This window comes from Aulonocara stuartgranti (assembly GCF_965226115.1).
Source record: "Aulonocara stuartgranti genome assembly, chromosome: 16".
In the NCBI taxonomy this organism is placed as follows: domain Eukaryota; kingdom Metazoa; phylum Chordata; class Actinopteri; order Cichliformes; family Cichlidae; genus Aulonocara; species Aulonocara stuartgranti.
The window spans coordinates 7435921-7459194 of NC_138952.1; the positions used below are offsets into that span (position 1 = coordinate 7435921).

Here is a 23274-nt window from a genome sequence, read left to right on the forward strand (position 1 = left end):
AAAGACCGTGTGTCGGTTGTTCAGTACAGCAGCGATCCAGCCGTCCAGTTCTATCTGAACACGTACACCACAAAAAGAGAGGTCCTTGACAGTGTCAGAGGTTTGAGGCACAAAGGCGGACGACCCCTCAACACTGGAGCAGCTCTCCGGTACTTGAGGGATAACGTCTTCACGGCCTCTGCCGGAAGCAGGCGGCCCTCAGGAGTTCCGCAGGTCCTAATATTGATCACTGGTGGAAGATCATTTGACAGTATTGATGAACCAGCCTCTGCTCTCAAACAGCTGGGTGTCTTGACCATTGCAATTGGAACCCGAGGCTCTGACCCCAGAGAACTTCAGACCATAACTGGCGAGCCCAGTCATGCTGTATCTGTGTCTGAGTTCACTGACCTTCCCAATGTTCAAGAACAGCTCTCTTCTGTAATGAGCACAGTGCCAATGAGGGTCACACCTTTGACCCCAACAGTAACTGGTAAGAACATGACCCATCTTCAAAGTCCAGTATCATTGTAGGAAACAGTGTGAAAAGAAATCATTTGGTTTTGCTGTGTTTAATCAGCCAGTGGATTGTTTTTCCTTTTTTTTTTTGTTCTGTTTTCGTTTTTGTTTTTTGTTTTTTTTATAAAATAGTTGTGGTTGTAAAGAAAGAGTTCACTTTTACCATGGTGCTTTTTAGCTGCAAAATATTTGATTGACCAAGTTAAACATATGGTAAATCTCATGTCTCTTAGTGGTCAGACAGCCAGCAGGAAGGGATGTGGTGTTTTTGCTGGATGGATCTGATGCTACTAGAAGTGGATTCCCAGCTATGAGAGACTTTGTCCAAAAACAAGTAGACACACTCAGTGTGGATGATGGCAAAGACCGTGTGTCGGTTGTTCAGTACAGCAGCGATCCAGCCGTCCAGTTCTATCTGAACACGTACACCACAAAAAGAGAGGTCCTTGACAGTGTCAGAGGTTTGAGGCACAAAGGCGGACGACCCCTCAACACTGGAGCAGCTCTCCGGTACTTGAGGGATAACGTCTTCACGGCCTCTGCCGGAAGCAGGCGGCCATCAGGAGTTCCGCAGGTCCTAATATTGATCACTGGTGGAAGATCATTTGACAGTATTGATGAACCAGCCTCTGCTCTCAAACAGCTGGGTGTCTTGACCATTGCAATTGGAACCCGAGGCTCTGACCCCAGAGAACTTCAGACCATAACTGGCGAGCCCAGTTATGCTCTATCTGTGTCTGAACTTACTGACCTACCCAAAGTGCAACAGCAACTTGAGTCCTCTGTGGAAGCTGCAGTTTTTGAAGTCACCCCAGAATTACCAACCGTAATTGGTACGTTGTCAGACACATCCTGTTGCTTGCTCCAAAAGTTATTAATTTTAGCTACAGTGAGGAAAAGCAAATAAATGAATGTGATGTGTGTATAGGTTTTTTGTGCATTTCAAACCAGTTGGTAGCATGCTGTGGTCTTTCTAAAACAGAAGTAGGCCAGGCTAGTGTTGTTAAAATATTAGTGTGCCAGTGAAAGATAATCTCACAAGCTTTGTGAAAGGTTTTCATTTTTTTGTCCTACTGTCTTTTCTCAGCTTCACGTGACAGAAAAGATATTGTATTCCTTCTGGATGGTTCTGATGGCACAAGGAATGGCTTTCCTGCCATGCGTGATTTTGTAGAGAGAGTGGTGGAGAAAATCAATGTGGGAGAAAACAAAGACCATGTCTCTGTGGTCCAGTACAGCAGAGAACCAGAGGTCCATTTCTATCTGAACACATATACCACAAGGGAGGATGTGGTGGACTCGGTCAGAGGGCTTAGACACAGAGGAGGAAGACCCCTAAACACTGGGGCAGCTCTCCAATACGTCAGAGACAACGTCTTTACAAACTCCTCTGGAAGTAGACGCCTGCAGGGTGTCCCACAGATATTGATCTTACTAACTGGGGGAAGGTCTTTTGACAATGTAGATAGCCCAGCCTCAGCTCTCAAACAGCAGGGCATTTATGTGATTGGCATTGGAACTAGGACCTCAGATGCTAGAGAGCTGCAGAAAATATCATATGAGCCCAGTTATGCTCTGTCAGTGTCCGAGTTCACTGACCTTCCCAGTGTCCAAGAACAGCTCTCTTCTGTAATGAGCAAAGTGATAGTGAGGGCCACGCCCATGACACCAACAGTGACCGGTAAGAACGTGACTCCTTTGTAATCTCCAGTATCATGGTAGGAAACAGTGTGAAAAGAAACCAAATGTGATTTGCTGTGTTCAGTTAGCTAGTGGATTGTGTTTTTTTTTTTAAATAGTTGTGCTTGCGAAGAAAGAGTTCAATTTCAAGATGTTTCTCTTTAGCTGCAAAATATTTGATTGACCAAGTTAAACATATGGTAAATCTCATGTCTCTTAGTGGTCAGACAGCCAGCAGGAAGGGATGTGGTGTTTTTGCTGGATGGATCTGATGCTACTAGAAGTGGATTCCCAGCTATGAGAGACTTTGTCCAAAAACAAGTAGACACACTCAGTGTGGATGATGGCAAAGACCGTGTGTCGGTTGTTCAGTACAGCAGCGATCCAGCCGTCCAGTTCTATCTGAACACGTACACCACAAAAAGAGAGGTCCTTGACAGTGTCAGAGGTTTGAGGCACAAAGGCGGACGACCCCTCAACACTGGAGCAGCTCTCCGGTACTTGAGGGATAACGTCTTCACGGCCTCTGCCGGAAGCAGGCGGCCCTCAGGAGTTCCGCAGGTCCTAATATTGATCACTGGTGGAAGATCATTTGACAGTATTGATGAACCAGCCTCTGCTCTCAAACAGCTGGGTGTCTTGACCATTGCAATTGGAACCCGAGGCTCTGACCCCAGAGAACTTCAGACCATAACTGGCGAGCCCAGTCATGCTGTATCTGTGTCTGAGTTCACTGACCTTCCCAATGTTCAAGAACAGCTCTCTTCTGTAATGAGCACAGTGCCAATGAGGGTCACACCTTTGACCCCAACAGTGACTGGTAAGAACATGACCCATCTTCAAAGTCCAGTATCATTGTAGGAAACAGTGTGAAAAGAAATCATTTGGTTTTGCTGTGTTTAATCAGCCAGTGGATTGTTTTTCCTCTTTTTTTTGTTCTGTTTTCGTTTTTGTTTTTTTTATAAAATAGTTGTGGTTGTAAAGAAAGAGTTCACTTTTACCATGGTGCTTTTTAGCTGCAAAATATTTGATTGACCAAGTTAAACATATGGTAAATCTCATGTCTCTTAGTGGTCAGACAGCCAGCAGGAAGGGATGTGGTGTTTTTGCTGGATGGATCTGATGCTACTAGAAGTGGATTCCCAGCTATGAGAGACTTTGTCCAAAAACAAGTAGACACACTCAGTGTGGATGATGGCAAAGACCGTGTGTCGGTTGTTCAGTACAGCAGCGATCCAGCCGTCCAGTTCTATCTGAACACGTACACCACAAAAAGAGAGGTCCTTGACAGTGTCAGAGGTTTGAGGCACAAAGGCGGACGACCCCTCAACACTGGAGCAGCTCTCCGGTACTTGAGGGATAACGTCTTCACGGCCTCTGCCGGAAGCAGGCGGCCATCAGGAGTTCCGCAGGTCCTAATATTGATCACTGGTGGAAGATCATTTGACAGTATTGATGAACCAGCCTCTGCTCTCAAACAGCTGGGTGTCTTGACCATTGCAATTGGAACCCGAGGCTCTGACCCCAGAGAACTTCAGACCATAACTGGCGAGCCCAGTTATGCTCTATCTGTGTCTGAACTTACTGACCTACCCAAAGTGCAACAGCAACTTGAGTCCTCTGTGGAAGCTGCAGTTTTTGAAGTCACCCCAGAATTACCAACCGTAATTGGTACGTTGTCAGACACATCCTGTTGCTTGCTCCAAAAGTTATTAATTTTAGCTACAGTGAGGAAAAGCAAATAAATGAATGTGATGTGTGTATAGGTTTTTTGTGCATTTCAAACCAGTTGGTAGCATGCTGTGGTCTTTCTAAAACAGAAGTAGGCCAGGCTAGTGTTGTTAAAATATTAGTGTGCCAGTGAAAGATAATCTCACAAGCTTTGTGAAAGGTTTTCATTTTTTTGTCCTACTGTCTTTTCTCAGCTTCACGTGACAGAAAAGATATTGTATTCCTTCTGGATGGTTCTGATGGCACAAGGAATGGCTTTCCTGCCATGCGTGATTTTGTAGAGAGAGTGGTGGAGAAAATCAATGTGGGAGAAAACAAAGACCATGTCTCTGTGGTCCAGTACAGCAGAGAACCAGAGGTCCATTTCTATCTGAACACATATACCACAAGGGAGGATGTGGTGGACTCGGTCAGAGGGCTTAGACACAGAGGAGGAAGACCCCTAAACACTGGGGCAGCTCTCCAATACGTCAGAGACAACGTCTTTACAAACTCCTCTGGAAGTAGACGCCTGCAGGGTGTCCCACAGATATTGATCTTACTAACTGGGGGAAAGTCTTTTGACAATGTAGATAGCCCAGCCTCAGCTCTCAAACAGCAGGGCATTTATGTGATTGGCATTGGAACTAGGACCTCAGATGCTAGAGAGCTGCAGAAACTATCATATGAGCCCAGTTATGCTCTGTCAGTGTCCGAGTTCACTGACCTTCCCAGTGTCCAAGAACAGCTCTCTTCTGTAATGAGCAAAGTGATAGTGAGGGCCACGCCCATGACACCAACAGTGACCGGTAAGAACGTGACTCCTTTGTAATCTCCAGTATCATGGTAGGAAACAGTGTGAAAAGAAACCAAATGTGATTTGCTGTGTTCAGTTAGCTAGTGGATTGTGTTTTTTTTTTTAAATAGTTGTGCTTGCGAAGAAAGAGTTCAATTTCAAGATGTTTCTCTTTAGCTGCAAAATATTTGATTGACCAAGTTAAACATATGGTAAATCTCATGTCTCTTAGTGGTCAGACAGCCAGCAGGAAGGGATGTGGTGTTTTTGCTGGATGGATCTGATGCTACTAGAAGTGGATTCCCAGCTATGAGAGACTTTGTCCAAAAACAAGTAGACACACTCAGTGTGGATGATGGCAAAGACCGTGTGTCGGTTGTTCAGTACAGCAGCGATCCAGCCGTCCAGTTCTATCTGAACACGTACACCACAAAAAGAGAGGTCCTTGACAGTGTCAGAGGTTTGAGGCACAAAGGCGGACGACCCCTCAACACTGGAGCAGCTCTCCGGTACTTGAGGGATAACGTCTTCACGGCCTCTGCCGGAAGCAGGCGGCCCTCAGGAGTTCCGCAGGTCCTAATATTGATCACTGGTGGAAGATCATTTGACAGTATTGATGAACCAGCCTCTGCTCTCAAACAGCTGGGTGTCTTGACCATTGCAATTGGAACCCGAGGCTCTGACCCCAGAGAACTTCAGACCATAACTGGCGAGCCCAGTCATGCTGTATCTGTGTCTGAGTTCACTGACCTTCCCAATGTTCAAGAACAGCTCTCTTCTGTAATGAGCACAGTGCCAATGAGGGTCACACCTTTGACCCCAACAGTAACTGGTAAGAACATGACCCATCTTCAAAGTCCAGTATCATTGTAGGAAACAGTGTGAAAAGAAATCATTTGGTTTTGCTGTGTTTAATCAGCCAGTGGATTGTTTTTCCTTTTTTTTTGTTCTGTTTTCGTTTTTGTTTTTTTTATAAAATAGTTGTGGTTGTAAAGAAAGAGTTCACTTTTACCATGGTGCTTTTTAGCTGCAAAATATTTGATTGACCAAGTTAAACATATGGTAAATCTCATGTCTCTTAGTGGTCAGACAGCCAGCAGGAAGGGATGTGGTGTTTTTGCTGGATGGATCTGATGCTACTAGAAGTGGATTCCCAGCTATGAGAGACTTTGTCCAAAAACAAGTAGACACACTCAGTGTGGATGATGGCAAAGACCGTGTGTCGGTTGTTCAGTACAGCAGCGATCCAGCCGTCCAGTTCTATCTGAACACGTACACCACAAAAAGAGAGGTCCTTGACAGTGTCAGAGGTTTGAGGCACAAAGGCGGACGACCCCTCAACACTGGAGCAGCTCTCCGGTACTTGAGGGATAACGTCTTCACGGCCTCTGCCGGAAGCAGGCGGCCATCAGGAGTTCCGCAGGTCCTAATATTGATCACTGGTGGAAGATCATTTGACAGTATTGATGAACCAGCCTCTGCTCTCAAACAGCTGGGTGTCTTGACCATTGCAATTGGAACCCGAGGCTCTGACCCCAGAGAACTTCAGACCATAACTGGCGAGCCCAGTTATGCTCTATCTGTGTCTGAACTTACTGACCTACCCAAAGTGCAACAGCAACTTGAGTCATCTGTGGAAGCTGCAGTTTTTGAAGTCACCCCAGAATTACCAACCGTAATTGGTACGTTGTCAGACACATCCTGTTGCTTGCTCCAAAAGTTATTAATTTTAGCTACAGTGAGGAAAAGCAAATAAATGAATGTGATGTGTGTATAGGTTTTTTGTGCATTTCAAACCAGTTGGTAGCATGCTGTGGTCTTTCTAAAACAGAAGTAGGCCAGGCTAGTGTTGTTAAAATATTAGTGTGCCAGTGAAAGATAATCTCACAAGCTTTGTGAAAGGTTTTCATTTTTTTGTCCTACTGTCTTTTCTCAGCTTCACGTGACAGAAAAGATATTGTATTCCTTCTGGATGGTTCTGATGGCACAAGGAATGGCTTTCCTGCCATGCGTGATTTTGTAGAGAGAGTGGTGGAGAAAATCAATGTGGGAGAAAACAAAGACCATGTCTCTGTGGTCCAGTACAGCAGAGAACCAGAGGTCCATTTCTATCTGAACACATATACCACAAGGGAGGATGTGGTGGACTCGGTCAGAGGGCTTAGACACAGAGGAGGAAGACCCCTAAACACTGGGGCAGCTCTCCAATACGTCAGAGACAACGTCTTTACAAACTCCTCTGGAAGTAGACGCCTGCAGGGTGTCCCACAGATATTGATCTTACTAACTGGGGGAAGGTCTTTTGACAATGTAGATAGCCCAGCCTCAGCTCTCAAACAGCAGGGCATTTATGTGATTGGCATTGGAACTAGGACCTCAGATGCTAGAGAGCTGCAGAAAATATCATATGAGCCCAGTTATGCTCTGTCAGTGTCCGAGTTCACTGACCTTCCCAGTGTCCAAGAACAGCTCTCTTCTGTAATGAGCAAAGTGATAGTGAGGGCCACGCCCATGACACCAACAGTGACCGGTAAGAACGTGACTCCTTTGTAATCTCCAGTATCATGGTAGGAAACAGTGTGAAAAGAAACCAAATGTGATTTGCTGTGTTCAGTTAGCTAGTGGATTGTGTTTTTTTTTTAAATAGTTGTGCTTGCGAAGAAAGAGTTCAATTTCAAGATGTTTCTCTTTAGCTGCAAAATATTTGATTGACCAAGTTAAACATATGGTAAATCTCATGTCTCTTAGTGGTCAGACAGCCAGCAGGAAGGGATGTGGTGTTTTTGCTGGATGGATCTGATGCTACTAGAAGTGGATTCCCAGCTATGAGAGACTTTGTCCAAAAACAAGTAGACACACTCAGTGTGGATGATGGCAAAGACCGTGTGTCGGTTGTTCAGTACAGCAGCGATCCAGCCGTCCAGTTCTATCTGAACACGTACACCACAAAAAGAGAGGTCCTTGACAGTGTCAGAGGTTTGAGGCACAAAGGCGGACGACCCCTCAACACTGGAGCAGCTCTCCGGTACTTGAGGGATAACGTCTTCACGGCCTCTGCCGGAAGCAGGCGGCCCTCAGGAGTTCCGCAGGTCCTAATATTGATCACTGGTGGAAGATCATTTGACAGTATTGATGAACCAGCCTCTGCTCTCAAACAGCTGGGTGTCTTGACCATTGCAATTGGAACCCGAGGCTCTGACCCCAGAGAACTTCAGACCATAACTGGCGAGCCCAGTCATGCTGTATCTGTGTCTGAGTTCACTGACCTTCCCAATGTTCAAGAACAGCTCTCTTCTGTAATGAGCACAGTGCCAATGAGGGTCACACCTTTGACCCCAACAGTGACTGGTAAGAACATGACCCATCTTCAAAGTCCAGTATCATTGTAGGAAACAGTGTGAAAAGAAATCATTTGGTTTTGCTGTGTTTAATCAGCCAGTGGATTGTTTTTCCTTTTTTTTTGTTCTGTTTTCGTTTTTGTTTTTTTTATAAAATAGTTGTGGTTGTAAAGAAAGAGTTCACTTTTACCATGGTGCTTTTTAGCTGCAAAATATTTGATTGACCAAGTTAAACATATGGTAAATCTCATGTCTCTTAGTGGTCAGACAGCCAGCAGGAAGGGATGTGGTGTTTTTGCTGGATGGATCTGATGCTACTAGAAGTGGATTCCCAGCTATGAGAGACTTTGTCCAAAAACAAGTAGACACACTCAGTGTGGATGATGGCAAAGACCGTGTGTCGGTTGTTCAGTACAGCAGCGATCCAGCCGTCCAGTTCTATCTGAACACGTACACCACAAAAAGAGAGGTCCTTGACAGTGTCAGAGGTTTGAGGCACAAAGGCGGACGACCCCTCAACACTGGAGCAGCTCTCCGGTACTTGAGGGATAACGTCTTCACGGCCTCTGCCGGAAGCAGGCGGCCATCAGGAGTTCCGCAGGTCCTAATATTGATCACTGGTGGAAGATCATTTGACAGTATTGATGAACCAGCCTCTGCTCTCAAACAGCTGGGTGTCTTGACCATTGCAATTGGAACCCGAGGCTCTGACCCCAGAGAACTTCAGACCATAACTGGCGAGCCCAGTTATGCTCTATCTGTGTCTGAACTTACTGACCTACCCAAAGTGCAACAGCAACTTGAGTCCTCTGTGGAAGCTGCAGTTTTTGAAGTCACCCCAGAATTACCAACCGTAATTGGTACGTTGTCAGACACATCCTGTTGCTTGCTCCAAAAGTTATTAATTTTAGCTACAGTGAGGAAAAGCAAATAAATGAATGTGATGTGTGTATAGGTTTTTTGTGCATTTCAAACCAGTTGGTAGCATGCTGTGGTCTTTCTAAAACAGAAGTAGGCCAGGCTAGTGTTGTTAAAATATTAGTGTGCCAGTGAAAGATAATCTCACAAGCTTTGTGAAAGGTTTTCATTTTTTTGTCCTACTGTCTTTTCTCAGCTTCACGTGACAGAAAAGATATTGTATTCCTTCTGGATGGTTCTGATGGCACAAGGAATGGCTTTCCTGCCATGCGTGATTTTGTAGAGAGAGTGGTGGAGAAAATCAATGTGGGAGAAAACAAAGACCATGTCTCTGTGGTCCAGTACAGCAGAGAACCAGAGGTCCATTTCTATCTGAACACATATACCACAAGGGAGGATGTGGTGGACTCGGTCAGAGGGCTTAGACACAGAGGAGGAAGACCCCTAAACACTGGGGCAGCTCTCCAATACGTCAGAGACAACGTCTTTACAAACTCCTCTGGAAGTAGACGCCTGCAGGGTGTCCCACAGATATTGATCTTACTAACTGGGGGAAGGTCTTTTGACAATGTAGATAGCCCAGCCTCAGCTCTCAAACAGCAGGGCATTTATCTGATTGGCATTGGAACTAGGACCTCAGATGCTAGAGAGCTGCAGAAAATATCATATGAGCCCAGTTATGCTCTGTCAGTGTCCGAGTTCACTGACCTTCCCAGTGTCCAAGAACAGCTCTCTTCTGTAATGAGCAAAGTGATAGTGAGGGCCACGCCCATGACACCAACAGTGACCGGTAAGAACGTGACTCCTTTGTAATCTCCAGTATCATGGTAGGAAACAGTGTGAAAAGAAACCAAATGTGATTTGCTGTGTTCAGTTAGCTAGTGGATTGTCTTTTTTTTTTTAAATAGTTGTGCTTGCGAAGAAAGAGTTCAATTTCAAGATGTTTCTCTTTAGATGCAAAATATTTGATTGACCAAGTTAAACATATGGTAAATCTCATGTCTCTTAGTGGTCAGACAGCCAGCAGGAAGGGATGTGGTGTTTTTGCTGGATGGATCTGATGCTACTAGAAGTGGATTCCCAGCTATGAGAGACTTTGTCCAAAAACAAGTAGACACACTCAGTGTGGATGATGGCAAAGACCGTGTGTCGGTTGTTCAGTACAGCAGCGATCCAGCCGTCCAGTTCTATCTGAACACGTACACCACAAAAAGAGAGGTCCTTGACAGTGTCAGAGGTTTGAGGCACAAAGGCGGACGACCCCTCAACACTGGAGCAGCTCTCCGGTACTTGAGGGATAACGTCTTCACGGCCTCTGCCGGAAGCAGGCGGCCCTCAGGAGTTCCGCAGGTCCTAATATTGATCACTGGTGGAAGATCATTTGACAGTATTGATGAACCAGCCTCTGCTCTCAAACAGCTGGGTGTCTTGACCATTGCAATTGGAACCCGAGGCTCTGACCCCAGAGAACTTCAGACCATAACTGGCGAGCCCAGTCATGCTGTATCTGTGTCTGAGTTCACTGACCTTCCCAATGTTCAAGAACAGCTCTCTTCTGTAATGAGCACAGTGCCAATGAGGGTCACACCTTTGACCCCAACAGTAACTGGTAAGAACATGACCCATCTTCAAAGTCCAGTATCATTGTAGGAAACAGTGTGAAAAGAAATCATTTGGTTTTGCTGTGTTTAATCAGCCAGTGGATTGTTTTTCCTTTTTTTTTGTTCTGTTTTCGTTTTTGTTTTTTTTATAAAATAGTTGTGGTTGTAAAGAAAGAGTTCACTTTTACCATGGTGCTTTTTAGCTGCAAAATATTTGATTGACCAAGTTAAACATATGGTAAATCTCATGTCTCTTAGTGGTCAGACAGCCAGCAGGAAGGGATGTGGTGTTTTTGCTGGATGGATCTGATGCTACTAGAAGTGGATTCCCAGCTATGAGAGACTTTGTCCAAAAACAAGTAGACACACTCAGTGTGGATGATGGCAAAGACCGTGTGTCGGTTGTTCAGTACAGCAGCGATCCAGCCGTCCAGTTCTATCTGAACACGTACACCACAAAAAGAGAGGTCCTTGACAGTGTCAGAGGTTTGAGGCACAAAGGCGGACGACCCCTCAACACTGGAGCAGCTCTCCGGTACTTGAGGGATAACGTCTTCACGGCCTCTGCCGGAAGCAGGCGGCCATCAGGAGTTCCGCAGGTCCTAATATTGATCACTGGTGGAAGATCATTTGACAGTATTGATGAACCAGCCTCTGCTCTCAAACAGCTGGGTGTCTTGACCATTGCAATTGGAACCCGAGGCTCTGACCCCAGAGAACTTCAGACCATAACTGGCGAGCCCAGTTATGCTCTATCTGTGTCTGAACTTACTGACCTACCCAAAGTGCAACAGCAACTTGAGTCCTCTGTGGAAGCTGCAGTTTTTGAAGTCACCCCAGAATTACCAACCGTAATTGGTACGTTGTCAGACACATCCTGTTGCTTGCTCCAAAAGTTATTAATTTTAGCTACAGTGAGGAAAAGCAAATAAATGAATGTGATGTGTGTATAGGTTTTTTGTGCATTTCAAACCAGTTGGTAGCATGCTGTGGTCTTTCTAAAACAGAAGTAGGCCAGGCTAGTGTTGTTAAAATATTAGTGTGCCAGTGAAAGATAATCTCACAAGCTTTGTGAAAGGTTTTCATTTTTTTGTCCTACTGTCTTTTCTCAGCTTCACGTGACAGAAAAGATATTGTATTCCTTCTGGATGGTTCTGATGGCACAAGGAATGGCTTTCCTGCCATGCGTGATTTTGTAGAGAGAGTGGTGGAGAAAATCAATGTGGGAGAAAACAAAGACCATGTCTCTGTGGTCCAGTACAGCAGAGAACCAGAGGTCCATTTCTATCTGAACACATATACCACAAGGGAGGATGTGGTGGACTCGGTCAGAGGGCTTAGACACAGAGGAGGAAGACCCCTAAACACTGGGGCAGCTCTCCAATACGTCAGAGACAACGTCTTTACAAACTCCTCTGGAAGTAGACGCCTGCAGGGTGTCCCACAGATATTGATCTTACTAACTGGGGGAAGGTCTTTTGACAATGTAGATAGCCCAGCCTCAGCTCTCAAACAGCAGGGCATTTATCTGATTGGCATTGGAACTAGGACCTCAGATGCTAGAGAGCTGCAGAAACTATCATATGAGCCCAGTTATGCTCTGTCAGTGTCCGAGTTCACTGACCTTCCCAGTGTCCAAGAACAGCTCTCTTCTGTAATGAGCAAAGTGATAGTGAGGGCCACGCCCATGACACCAACAGTGACCGGTAAGAACGTGACTCCTTTGTAATCTCCAGTATCATGGTAGGAAACAGTGTGAAAAGAAACCAAATGTGATTTGCTGTGTTCAGTTAGCTAGTGGATTGTGTTTTTTTTTTAAATAGTTGTGCTTGCGAAGAAAGAGTTCAATTTCAAGATGTTTCTCTTTAGCTGCAAAATATTTGATTGACCAAGTTAAACATATGGTAAATCTCATGTCTCTTAGTGGTCAGACAGCCAGCAGGAAGGGATGTGGTGTTTTTGCTGGATGGATCTGATGCTACTAGAAGTGGATTCCCAGCTATGAGAGACTTTGTCCAAAAACAAGTAGACACACTCAGTGTGGATGATGGCAAAGACCGTGTGTCGGTTGTTCAGTACAGCAGCGATCCAGCCGTCCAGTTCTATCTGAACACGTACACCACAAAAAGAGAGGTCCTTGACAGTGTCAGAGGTTTGAGGCACAAAGGCGGACGACCCCTCAACACTGGAGCAGCTCTCCGGTACTTGAGGGATAACGTCTTCACGGCCTCTGCCGGAAGCAGGCGGCCCTCAGGAGTTCCGCAGGTCCTAATATTGATCACTGGTGGAAGATCATTTGACAGTATTGATGAACCAGCCTCTGCTCTCAAACAGCTGGGTGTCTTGACCATTGCAATTGGAACCCGAGGCTCTGACCCCAGAGAACTTCAGACCATAACTGGCGAGCCCAGTCATGCTGTATCTGTGTCTGAGTTCACTGACCTTCCCAATGTTCAAGAACAGCTCTCTTCTGTAATGAGCACAGTGCCAATGAGGGTCACACCTTTGACCCCAACAGTAACTGGTAAGAACATGACCCATCTTCAAAGTCCAGTATCATTGTAGGAAACAGTGTGAAAAGAAATCATTTGGTTTTGCTGTGTTTAATCAGCCAGTGGATTGTTTTTCCTTTTTTTTTGTTCTGTTTTCGTTTTTGTTTTTTTTATAAAATAGTTGTGGTTGTAAAGAAAGAGTTCACTTTTACCATGGTGCTTTTTAGCTGCAAAATATTTGATTGACCAAGTTAAACATATGGTAAATCTCATGTCTCTTAGTGGTCAGACAGCCAGCAGGAAGGGATGTGGTGTTTTTGCTGGATGGATCTGATGCTACTAGAAGTGGATTCCCAGCTATGAGAGACTTTGTCCAAAAACAAGTAGACACACTCAGTGTGGATGATGGCAAAGACCGTGTGTCGGTTGTTCAGTACAGCAGCGATCCAGCCGTCCAGTTCTATCTGAACACGTACACCACAAAAAGAGAGGTCCTTGACAGTGTCAGAGGTTTGAGGCACAAAGGCGGACGACCCCTCAACACTGGAGCAGCTCTCCGGTACTTGAGGGATAACGTCTTCACGGCCTCTGCCGGAAGCAGGCGGCCCTCAGGAGTTCCGCAGGTCCTAATATTGATCACTGGTGGAAGATCATTTGACAGTATTGATGAACCAGCCTCTGCTCTCAAACAGCTGGGTGTCTTGACCATTGCAATTGGAACCCGAGGCTCTGACCCCAGAGAACTTCAGACCATAACTGGCGAGCCCAGTTATGCTCTATCTGTGTCTGAACTTACTGACCTACCCAAAGTGCAACAGCAACTTGAGTCCTCTGTGGAAGCTGCAGTTTTTGAAGTCACCCCAGAATTACCAACCGTAATTGGTACGTTGTCAGACACATCCTGTTGCTTGCTCCAAAAGTTATTAATTTTAGCTACAGTGAGGAAAAGCAAATAAATGAATGTGATGTGTGTATAGGTTTTTTGTGCATTTCAAACCAGTTGGTAGCATGCTGTGGTCTTTCTAAAACAGAAGTAGGCCAGGCTAGTGTTGTTAAAATATTAGTGTGCCAGTGAAAGATAATCTCACAAGCTTTGTGAAAGGTTTTCATTTTTTTGTCCTACTGTCTTTTCTCAGCTTCACGTGACAGAAAAGATATTGTATTCCTTCTGGATGGTTCTGATGGCACAAGGAATGGCTTTCCTGCCATGCGTGATTTTGTAGAGAGAGTGGTGGAGAAAATCAATGTGGGAGAAAACAAAGACCATGTCTCTGTGGTCCAGTACAGCAGAGAACCAGAGGTCCATTTCTATCTGAACACATATACCACAAGGGAGGATGTGGTGGACTCGGTCAGAGGGCTTAGACACAGAGGAGGAAGACCCCTAAACACTGGGGCAGCTCTCCAATACGTCAGAGACAACGTCTTTACAAACTCCTCTGGAAGTAGACGCCTGCAGGGTGTCCCACAGATATTGATCTTACTAACTGGGGGAAGGTCTTTTGACAATGTAGATAGCCCAGCCTCAGCTCTCAAACAGCAGGGCATTTATGTGATTGGCATTGGAACTAGGACCTCAGATGCTAGAGAGCTGCAGAAAATATCATATGAGCCCAGTTATGCTCTGTCAGTGTCCGAGTTCACTGACCTTCCCAGTGTCCAAGAACAGCTCTCTTCTGTAATGAGCAAAGTGATAGTGAGGGCCACGCCCATGACACCAACAGTGACCGGTAAGAACGTGACTCCTTTGTAATCTCCAGTATCATGGTAGGAAACAGTGTGAAAAGAAACCAAATGTGATTTGCTGTGTTCAGTTAGCTAGTGGATTGTCTTTTTTTTTTTAAATAGTTGTGCTTGCGAAGAAAGAGTTCAATTTCAAGATGTTTCTCTTTAGATGCAAAATATTTGATTGACCAAGTTAAACATATGGTAAATCTCATGTCTCTTAGTGGTCAGACAGCCAGCAGGAAGGGATGTGGTGTTTTTGCTGGATGGATCTGATGCTACTAGAAGTGGATTCCCAGCTATGAGAGACTTTGTCCAAAAACAAGTAGACACACTCAGTGTGGATGATGGCAAAGACCGTGTGTCGGTTGTTCAGTACAGCAGCGATCCAGCCGTCCAGTTCTATCTGAACACGTACACCACAAAAAGAGAGGTCCTTGACAGTGTCAGAGGTTTGAGGCACAAAGGCGGACGACCCCTCAACACTGGAGCAGCTCTCCGGTACTTGAGGGATAACGTCTTCACGGCCTCTGCCGGAAGCAGGCGGCCCTCAGGAGTTCCGCAGGTCCTAATATTGATCACTGGTGGAAGATCATTTGACAGTATTGATGAACCAGCCTCTGCTCTCAAACAGCTGGGTGTCTTGACCATTGCAATTGGAACCCGAGGCTCTGACCCCAGAGAACTTCAGACCATAACTGGCGAGCCCAGTCATGCTGTATCTGTGTCTGAGTTCACTGACCTTCCCAATGTTCAAGAACAGCTCTCTTCTGTAATGAGCACAGTGCCAATGAGGGTCACACCTTTGACCCCAACAGTAACTGGTAAGAACATGACCCATCTTCAAAGTCCAGTATCATTGTAGGAAACAGTGTGAAAAGAAATCATTTGGTTTTGCTGTGTTTAATCAGCCAGTGGATTGTTTTTCCTTTTTTTTTGTTCTGTTTTCGTTTTTGTTTTTTTTATAAAATAGTTGTGGTTGTAAAGAAAGAGTTCACTTTTACCATGGTGCTTTTTAGCTGCAAAATATTTGATTGACCAAGTTAAACATATGGTAAATCTCATGTCTCTTAGTGGTCAGACAGCCAGCAGGAAGGGATGTGGTGTTTTTGCTGGATGGATCTGATGCTACTAGAAGTGGATTCCCAGCTATGAGAGACTTTGTCCAAAAACAAGTAGACACACTCAGTGTGGATGATGGCAAAGACCGTGTGTCGGTTGTTCAGTACAGCAGCGATCCAGCCGTCCAGTTCTATCTGAACACGTACACCACAAAAAGAGAGGTCCTTGACAGTGTCAGAGGTTTGAGGCACAAAGGCGGACGACCCCTCAACACTGGAGCAGCTCTCCGGTACTTGAGGGATAACGTCTTCACGGCCTCTGCCGGAAGCAGGCGGCCATCAGGAGTTCCGCAGGTCCTAATATTGATCACTGGTGGAAGATCATTTGACAGTATTGATGAACCAGCCTCTGCTCTCAAACAGCTGGGTGTCTTGACCATTGCAATTGGAACCCGAGGCTCTGACCCCAGAGAACTTCAGACCATAACTGGCGAGCCCAGTTATGCTCTATCTGTGTCTGAACTTACTGACCTACCCAAAGTGCAACAGCAACTTGAGTCCTCTGTGGAAGCTGCAGTTTTTGAAGTCACCCCAGAATTACCAACCGTAATTGGTACGTTGTCAGACACATCCTGTTGCTTGCTCCAAAAGTTATTAATTTTAGCTACAGTGAGGAAAAGCAAATAAATGAATGTGATGTGTGTATAGGTTTTTTGTGCATTTCAAACCAGTTGGTAGCATGCTGTGGTCTTTCTAAAACAGAAGTAGGCCAGGCTAGTGTTGTTAAAATATTAGTGTGCCAGTGAAAGATAATCTCACAAGCTTTGTGAAAGGTTTTCATTTTTTTGTCCTACTGTCTTTTCTCAGCTTCACGTGACAGAAAAGATATTGTATTCCTTCTGGATGGTTCTGATGGCACAAGGAATGGCTTTCCTGCCATGCGTGATTTTGTAGAGAGAGTGGTGGAGAAAATCAATGTGGGAGAAAACAAAGACCATGTCTCTGTGGTCCAGTACAGCAGAGAACCAGAGGTCCATTTCTATCTGAACACATATACCACAAGGGAGGATGTGGTGGACTCGGTCAGAGGGCTTAGACACAGAGGAGGAAGACCCCTAAACACTGGGGCAGCTCTCCAATACGTCAGAGACAACGTCTTTACAAACTCCTCTGGAAGTAGACGCCTGCAGGGTGTCCCACAGATATTGATCTTACTAACTGGGGGAAGGTCTTTTGACAATGTAGATAGCCCAGCCTCAGCTCTCAAACAGCAGGGCATTTATGTGATTGGCATTGGAACTAGGACCTCAGATGCTAGAGAGCTGCAGAAACTATCATATGAGCCCAGTTATGCTCTGTCAGTGTCCGAGTTCACTGACCTTCCCAGTGTCCAAGAACAGCTCTCTTCTGTAATGAGCAAAGTGATAGTGAGGGCCACGCCCATGACACCAACAGTGACCGGTAAGAACGTGACTCCTTTGTAATCTCCAGTATCATGGTAGGAAACAGTGTGAAAAGAAACCAAATGTGATTTGCTGTGTTCAGTTAGCTAGTGGATTGTGTTTTTTTTTTAAATAGTTGTGCTTGCGAAGAAAGAGTTCAATTTCAAGATGTTTCTCTTTAGCTGCAAAATATTTGATTGACCAAGTTAAACATATGGTAAATCTCATGTCTCTTAGTGGTCAGACAGCCAGCAGGAAGGGATGTGGTGTTTTTGCTGGATGGATCTGATGCTACTAGAAGTGGATTCCCAGCTATGAGAGACTTTGTCCAAAAACAAGTAGACACACTCAGTGTGGATGATGGCAAAGACCGTGTGTCGGTTGTTCAGTACAGCAGCGATCCAGCCGTCCAGTTCTATCTGAACACGTACACCACAAAAAGAGAGGTCCTTGACAGTGTCAGAGGTTTGAGGCACAAAGGCGGACGACCCCTCAACACTGGAGCAGCTCTCCGGTACTTGAGGGATAACGTCTTCACGGCCTCTGCCGGAAGCAGGCGGCCATCAGGAGTTCCGCAGGTCCTAATATTGATCACTGGTGGAAGATCATTTGACAGTATTGATGAACCAGCCTCTGCTCTCAAACAGCTGGGTGTCTTGACCATTGCAATTGGAACCCGAGGCTCTGACCCCAGAGAACTTCAGACCATAACTGGCGAGCCCAGTTATGCTCTATCTGTGTCTGAACTTACTGACCTACCCAAAGTGCAACAGCAACTTGAGTCCTCTGTGGAAGCTGCAGTTTTTGAAGTCACCCCAGAATTACCAACCGTAATTGGTACGTTGTCAGACACATCCTGTTGCTTGCTCCAAAAGTTATTAATTTTAGCTACAGTGAGGAAAAGCAAATAAATGAATGTGATGTGTGTATAGGTTTTTTGTGCATTTCAAACCAGTTGGTAGCATGCTGTGGTCTTTCTAAAACAGAAGTAGGCCAGGCTAGTGTTGTTAAAATATTAGTGTGCCAGTGAAAGATAATCTCACAAGCTTTGTGAAAGGTTTTCATTTTTTTGTCCTACTGTCTTTTCTCAGCTTCACGTGACAGAAAAGATATTGTATTCCTTCTGGATGGTTCTGATGGCACAAGGAATGGCTTTCCTGCCATGCGTGATTTTGTAGAGAGAGTGGTGGAGAAAATCAATGTGGGAGAAAACAAAGACCATGTCTCTGTGGTCCAGTACAGCAGAGAACCAGAGGTCCATTTCTATCTGAACACATATACCACAAGGGAGGATGTGGTGGACTCGGTCAGAGGGCTTAGACACAGAGGAGGAAGACCCCTAAACACTGGGGCAGCTCTCCAATACGTCAGAGACAACGTCTTTACAAACTCCTCTGGAAGTAGACGCCTGCAGGGTGTCCCACAGATATTGATCTTACTAACTGGGGGAAGGTCTTTTGACAATGTAGATAGCCCAGCCTCAGCTCTCAAACAGCAGGGCATTTATGTGATTGGCATTGGAACTAGGACCTCAGATGCTAGAGAGCTGCAGAAAATATCATATGAGCCCAGTTATGCTCTGTCAGTGTCCGAGTTCACTGACCTTCCCAGTGTCCAAGAACAGCTCTCTTCTGTAATGAGCAAAGTGATAGTGAGGGCCACGCCCATGACACCAACAGTGACCGGTAAGAACGTGACTCCTTTGTAATCTCCAGTATCATGGTAGGAAACAGTGTGAAAAGAAACCAAATGTGATTTGCTGTGTTCAGTTAGCTAGTGGATTGTGTTTTTTTTTTAAATAGTTGTGCTTGCGAAGAAAGAGTTCAATTTCAAGATGTTTCTCTTTAGCTGCAAAATATTTGATTGACCAAGTTAAACATATGGTAAATCTCATGTCTCTTAGTGGTCAGACAGCCAGCAGGAAGGGATGTGGTGTTTTTGCTGGATGGATCTGATGCTACTAGAAGTGGATTCCCAGCTATGAGAGACTTTGTCCAAAAACAAGTAGACACACTCAGTGTGGATGATGGCAAAGACCGTGTGTCGGTTGTTCAGTACAGCAGCGATCCAGCCGTCCAGTTCTATCTGAACACGTACACCACAAAAAGAGAGGTCCTTGACAGTGTCAGAGGTTTGAGGCACAAAGGCGGACGACCCCTCAACACTGGAGCAGCTCTCCGGTACTTGAGGGATAACGTCTTCACGGCCTCTGCCGGAAGCAGGCGGCCCTCAGGAGTTCCGCAGGTCCTAATATTGATCACTGGTGGAAGATCATTTGACAGTATTGATGAACCAGCCTCTGCTCTCAAACAGCTGGGTGTCTTGACCATTGCAATTGGAACCCGAGGCTCTGACCCCAGAGAACTTCAGACCATAACTGGCGAGCCCAGTCATGCTGTATCTGTGTCTGAGTTCACTGACCTTCCCAATGTTCAAGAACAGCTCTCTTCTGTAATGAGCACAGTGCCAATGAGGGTCACACCTTTGACCCCAACAGTAACTGGTAAGAACATGACCCATCTTCAAAGTCCAGTATCATTGTAGGAAACAGTGTGAAAAGAAATCATTTGGTTTTGCTGTGTTTAATCAGCCAGTGGATTGTTTTTCCTTTTTTTTTGTTCTGTTTTCGTTTTTGTTTTTTTTATAAAATAGTTGTGGTTGTAAAGAAAGAGTTCACTTTTACCATGGTGCTTTTTAGCTGCAAAATATTTGATTGACCAAGTTAAACATATGGTAAATCTCATGTCTCTTAGTGGTCAGACAGCCAGCAGGAAGGGATGTGGTGTTTTTGCTGGATGGATCTGATGCTACTAGAAGTGGATTCCCAGCTATGAGAGACTTTGTCCAAAAACAAGTAGACACACTCAGTGTGGATGATGGCAAAGACCGTGTGTCGGTTGTTCAGTACAGCAGCGATCCAGCCGTCCAGTTCTATCTGAACACGTACACCACAAAAAGAGAGGTCCTTGACAGTGTCAGAGGTTTGAGGCACAAAGGCGGACGACCCCTCAACACTGGAGCAGCTCTCCGGTACTTGAGGGATAACGTCTTCACGGCCTCTGCCGGAAGCAGGCGGCCATCAGGAGTTCCGCAGGTCCTAATATTGATCACTGGTGGAAGATCATTTGACAGTATTGATGAACCAGCCTCTGCTCTCAAACAGCTGGGTGTCTTGACCATTGCAATTGGAACCCGAGGCTCTGACCCCAGAGAACTTCAGACCATAACTGGCGAGCCCAGTTATGCTCTATCTGTGTCTGAACTTACTGACCTACCCAAAGTGCAACAGCAACTTGAGTCCTCTGTGGAAGCTGCAGTTTTTGAAGTCACCCCAGAATTACCAACCGTAATTGGTACGTTGTCAGACACATCCTGTTGCTTGCTCCAAAAGTTATTAATTTTAGCTACAGTGAGGAAAAGCAAATAAATGAATGTGATGTGTGTATAGGTTTTTTGTGCATTTCAAACCAGTTGGTAGCATGCTGTGGTCTTTCTAAAACAGAAGTAGGCCAGGCTAGTGTTGTTAAAATATTAGTGTGCCAGTGAAAGATAATCTCACAAGCTTTGTGAAAGGTTTTCATTTTTTTGTCCTACTGTCTTTTCTCAGCTTCACGTGACAGAAAAGATATTGTATTCCTTCTGGATGGTTCTGATGGCACAAGGAATGGCTTTCCTGCCATGCGTGATTTTGTAGAGAGAGTGGTGGAGAAAATCAATGTGGGAGAAAACAAAGACCATGTCTCTGTGGTCCAGTACAGCAGAGAACCAGAGGTCCATTTCTATCTGAACACATATACCACAAGGGAGGATGTGGTGGACTCGGTCAGAGGGCTTAGACACAGAGGAGGAAGACCCCTAAACACTGGGGCAGCTCTCCAATACGTCAGAGACAACGTCTTTACAAACTCCTCTGGAAGTAGACGCCTGCAGGGTGTCCCACAGATATTGATCTTACTAACTGGGGGAAGGTCTTTTGACAATGTAGATAGCCCAGCCTCAGCTCTCAAACAGCAGGGCATTTATGTGATTGGCATTGGAACTAGGACCTCAGATGCTAGAGAGCTGCAGAAACTATCATATGAGCCCAGTTATGCTCTGTCAGTGTCCGAGTTCACTGACCTTCCCAGTGTCCAAGAACAGCTCTCTTCTGTAATGAGCAAAGTGATAGTGAGGGCCACGCCCATGACACCAACAGTGACCGGTAAGAACGTGACTCCTTTGTAATCTCCAGTATCATGGTAGGAAACAGTGTGAAAAGAAACCAAATGTGATTTGCTGTGTTCAGTTAGCTAGTGGATTGTGTTTTTTTTTTAAATAGTTGTGCTTGCGAAGAAAGAGTTCAATTTCAAGATGTTTCTCTTTAGCTGCAAAATATTTGATTGACCAAGTTAAACATATGGTAAATCTCATGTCTCTTAGTGGTCAGACAGCCAGCAGGAAGGGATGTGGTGTTTTTGCTGGATGGATCTGATGCTACTAGAAGTGGATTCCCAGCTATGAGAGACTTTGTCCAAAAACAAGTAGACACACTCAGTGTGGATGATGGCAAAGACCGTGTGTCGGTTGTTCAGTACAGCAGCGATCCAGCCGTCCAGTTCTATCTGAACACGTACACCACAAAAAGAGAGGTCCTTGACAGTGTCAGAGGTTTGAGGCACAAAGGCGGACGACCCCTCAACACTGGAGCAGCTCTCCGGTACTTGAGGGATAACGTCTTCACGGCCTCTGCCGGAAGCAGGCGGCCATCAGGAGTTCCGCAGGTCCTAATATTGATCACTGGTGGAAGATCATTTGACAGTATTGATGAACCAGCCTCTGCTCTCAAACAGCTGGGTGTCTTGACCATTGCAATTGGAACCCGAGGCTCTGACCCCAGAGAACTTCAGACCATAACTGGCGAGCCCAGTTATGCTCTATCTGTGTCTGAACTTACTGACCTACCCAAAGTGCAACAGCAACTTGAGTCATCTGTGGAAGCTGCAGTTTTTGAAGTCACCCCAGAATTACCAACCGTAATTGGTACGTTGTCAGACACATCCTGTTGCTTGCTCCAAAAGTTATTAATTTTAGCTACAGTGAGGAAAAGCAAATAAATGAATGTGATGTGTGTATAGGTTTTTTGTGCATTTCAAACCAGTTGGTAGCATGCTGTGGTCTTTCTAAAACAGAAGTAGGCCAGGCTAGTGTTGTTAAAATATTAGTGTGCCAGTGAAAGATAATCTCACAAGCTTTGTGAAAGGTTTTCATTTTTTTGTCCTACTGTCTTTTCTCAGCTTCACGTGACAGAAAAGATATTGTATTCCTTCTGGATGGTTCTGATGGCACAAGGAATGGCTTTCCTGCCATGCGTGATTTTGTAGAGAGAGTGGTGGAGAAAATCAATGTGGGAGAAAACAAAGACCATGTCTCTGTGGTCCAGTACAGCAGAGAACCAGAGGTCCATTTCTATCTGAACACATATACCACAAGGGAGGATGTGGTGGACTCGGTCAGAGGGCTTAGACACAGAGGAGGAAGACCCCTAAACACTGGGGCAGCTCTCCAATACGTCAGAGACAACGTCTTTACAAACTCCTCTGGAAGTAGACACCTGCAGGGTGTCCCACAGATATTGATCTTACTAACTGGGGGAAGGTCTTTTGACAATGTAGATAGCCCAGCCTCAGCTCTCAAACAGCAGGGCATTTATGTGATTGGCATTGGAACTAGGACCTCAGATGCTAGAGAGCTGCAGAAAATATCATATGAGCCCAGTTATGCTCTGTCAGTGTCCGAGTTCACTGACCTTCCCAGTGTCCAAGAACAGCTCTCTTCTGTAATGAGCAAAGTGATAGTGAGGGCCACGCCCATGACACCAACAGTGACCGGTAAGAACGTGACTCCTTTGTAATCTCCAGTATCATGGTAGGAAACAGTGTGAAAAGAAACCAAATGTGATTTGCTGTGTTCAGTTAGCTAGTGGATTGTGTTTTTTTTTTTAAATAGTTGTGCTTGCGAAGAAAGAGTTCAATTT

General features: G+C 45.3%; 8 protein-coding genes across 12 annotated transcripts in view; all 8 read left to right on the forward strand.

Moving 5' to 3' along the window:
• LOC309691610 (collagen alpha-3(VI) chain-like) overlaps positions 1–23274 on the forward strand; it is a 100596-nt gene that overhangs the window by 42688 nt on the left and 34634 nt on the right. The gene's annotated exons all lie outside the window — the stretch shown is intronic.
• LOC309690400 (collagen alpha-3(VI) chain-like) lies at positions 10027–11724 on the forward strand (the record flags this gene model as incomplete). The annotated part of the gene is made up of 2 exons (XM_082507434.1): positions 10027–10549; positions 10800–11724. The coding sequence occupies 2 exons, from the start codon at positions 10027–10029 to the stop codon at positions 11471–11473; spliced, it is 1197 nt and encodes a 398-aa protein (XP_082363560.1). The 3' UTR covers positions 11474–11724.
• On the forward strand, positions 11474–14841 carry LOC309690401 (collagen alpha-3(VI) chain-like; the record flags this gene model as incomplete). The annotated part of the gene is made up of 5 exons (XM_082507435.1): positions 11474–11479; positions 11620–12266; positions 12473–13065; positions 13316–13971; positions 14136–14841. 5 exons carry the CDS (start codon positions 11474–11476, stop codon positions 14784–14786), a joined length of 2553 nt encoding a protein of 850 aa, XP_082363561.1. The 3' UTR covers positions 14787–14841.
• LOC309690402 (collagen alpha-3(VI) chain-like) lies at positions 15060–16757 on the forward strand (the record flags this gene model as incomplete). Its single annotated transcript, XM_082507436.1, has 2 exons — positions 15060–15582; positions 15833–16757. 2 exons carry the CDS (start codon positions 15060–15062, stop codon positions 16504–16506), a joined length of 1197 nt encoding a protein of 398 aa, XP_082363562.1. The 3' UTR covers positions 16507–16757.
• LOC309690403 (collagen alpha-3(VI) chain-like) lies at positions 16507–17359 on the forward strand (the record flags this gene model as incomplete). The annotated part of the gene is made up of 2 exons (XM_082507437.1): positions 16507–16512; positions 16653–17359. 2 exons carry the CDS (start codon positions 16507–16509, stop codon positions 17301–17303), a joined length of 657 nt encoding a protein of 218 aa, XP_082363563.1. The 3' UTR covers positions 17304–17359.
• LOC309690404 (collagen alpha-3(VI) chain-like) lies at positions 17315–18423 on the forward strand (the record flags this gene model as incomplete). The annotated part of the gene is made up of 2 exons (XM_082507438.1): positions 17315–17327; positions 17499–18423. 2 exons carry the CDS (start codon positions 17315–17317, stop codon positions 18170–18172), a joined length of 687 nt encoding a protein of 228 aa, XP_082363564.1. The 3' UTR covers positions 18173–18423.
• On the forward strand, positions 18173–19024 carry LOC309690405 (collagen alpha-3(VI) chain-like; the record flags this gene model as incomplete). Its single annotated transcript, XM_082507439.1, has 2 exons — positions 18173–18178; positions 18319–19024. 2 exons carry the CDS (start codon positions 18173–18175, stop codon positions 18967–18969), a joined length of 657 nt encoding a protein of 218 aa, XP_082363565.1. The 3' UTR covers positions 18970–19024.
• On the forward strand, positions 19242–23211 carry LOC309690406 (collagen alpha-3(VI) chain-like; the record flags this gene model as incomplete). The annotated part of the gene is made up of 5 exons (XM_082507440.1): positions 19242–19764; positions 20015–20680; positions 20869–21462; positions 21681–22273; positions 22501–23211. 5 exons carry the CDS (start codon positions 19242–19244, stop codon positions 23149–23151), a joined length of 3027 nt encoding a protein of 1008 aa, XP_082363566.1. The 3' UTR covers positions 23152–23211.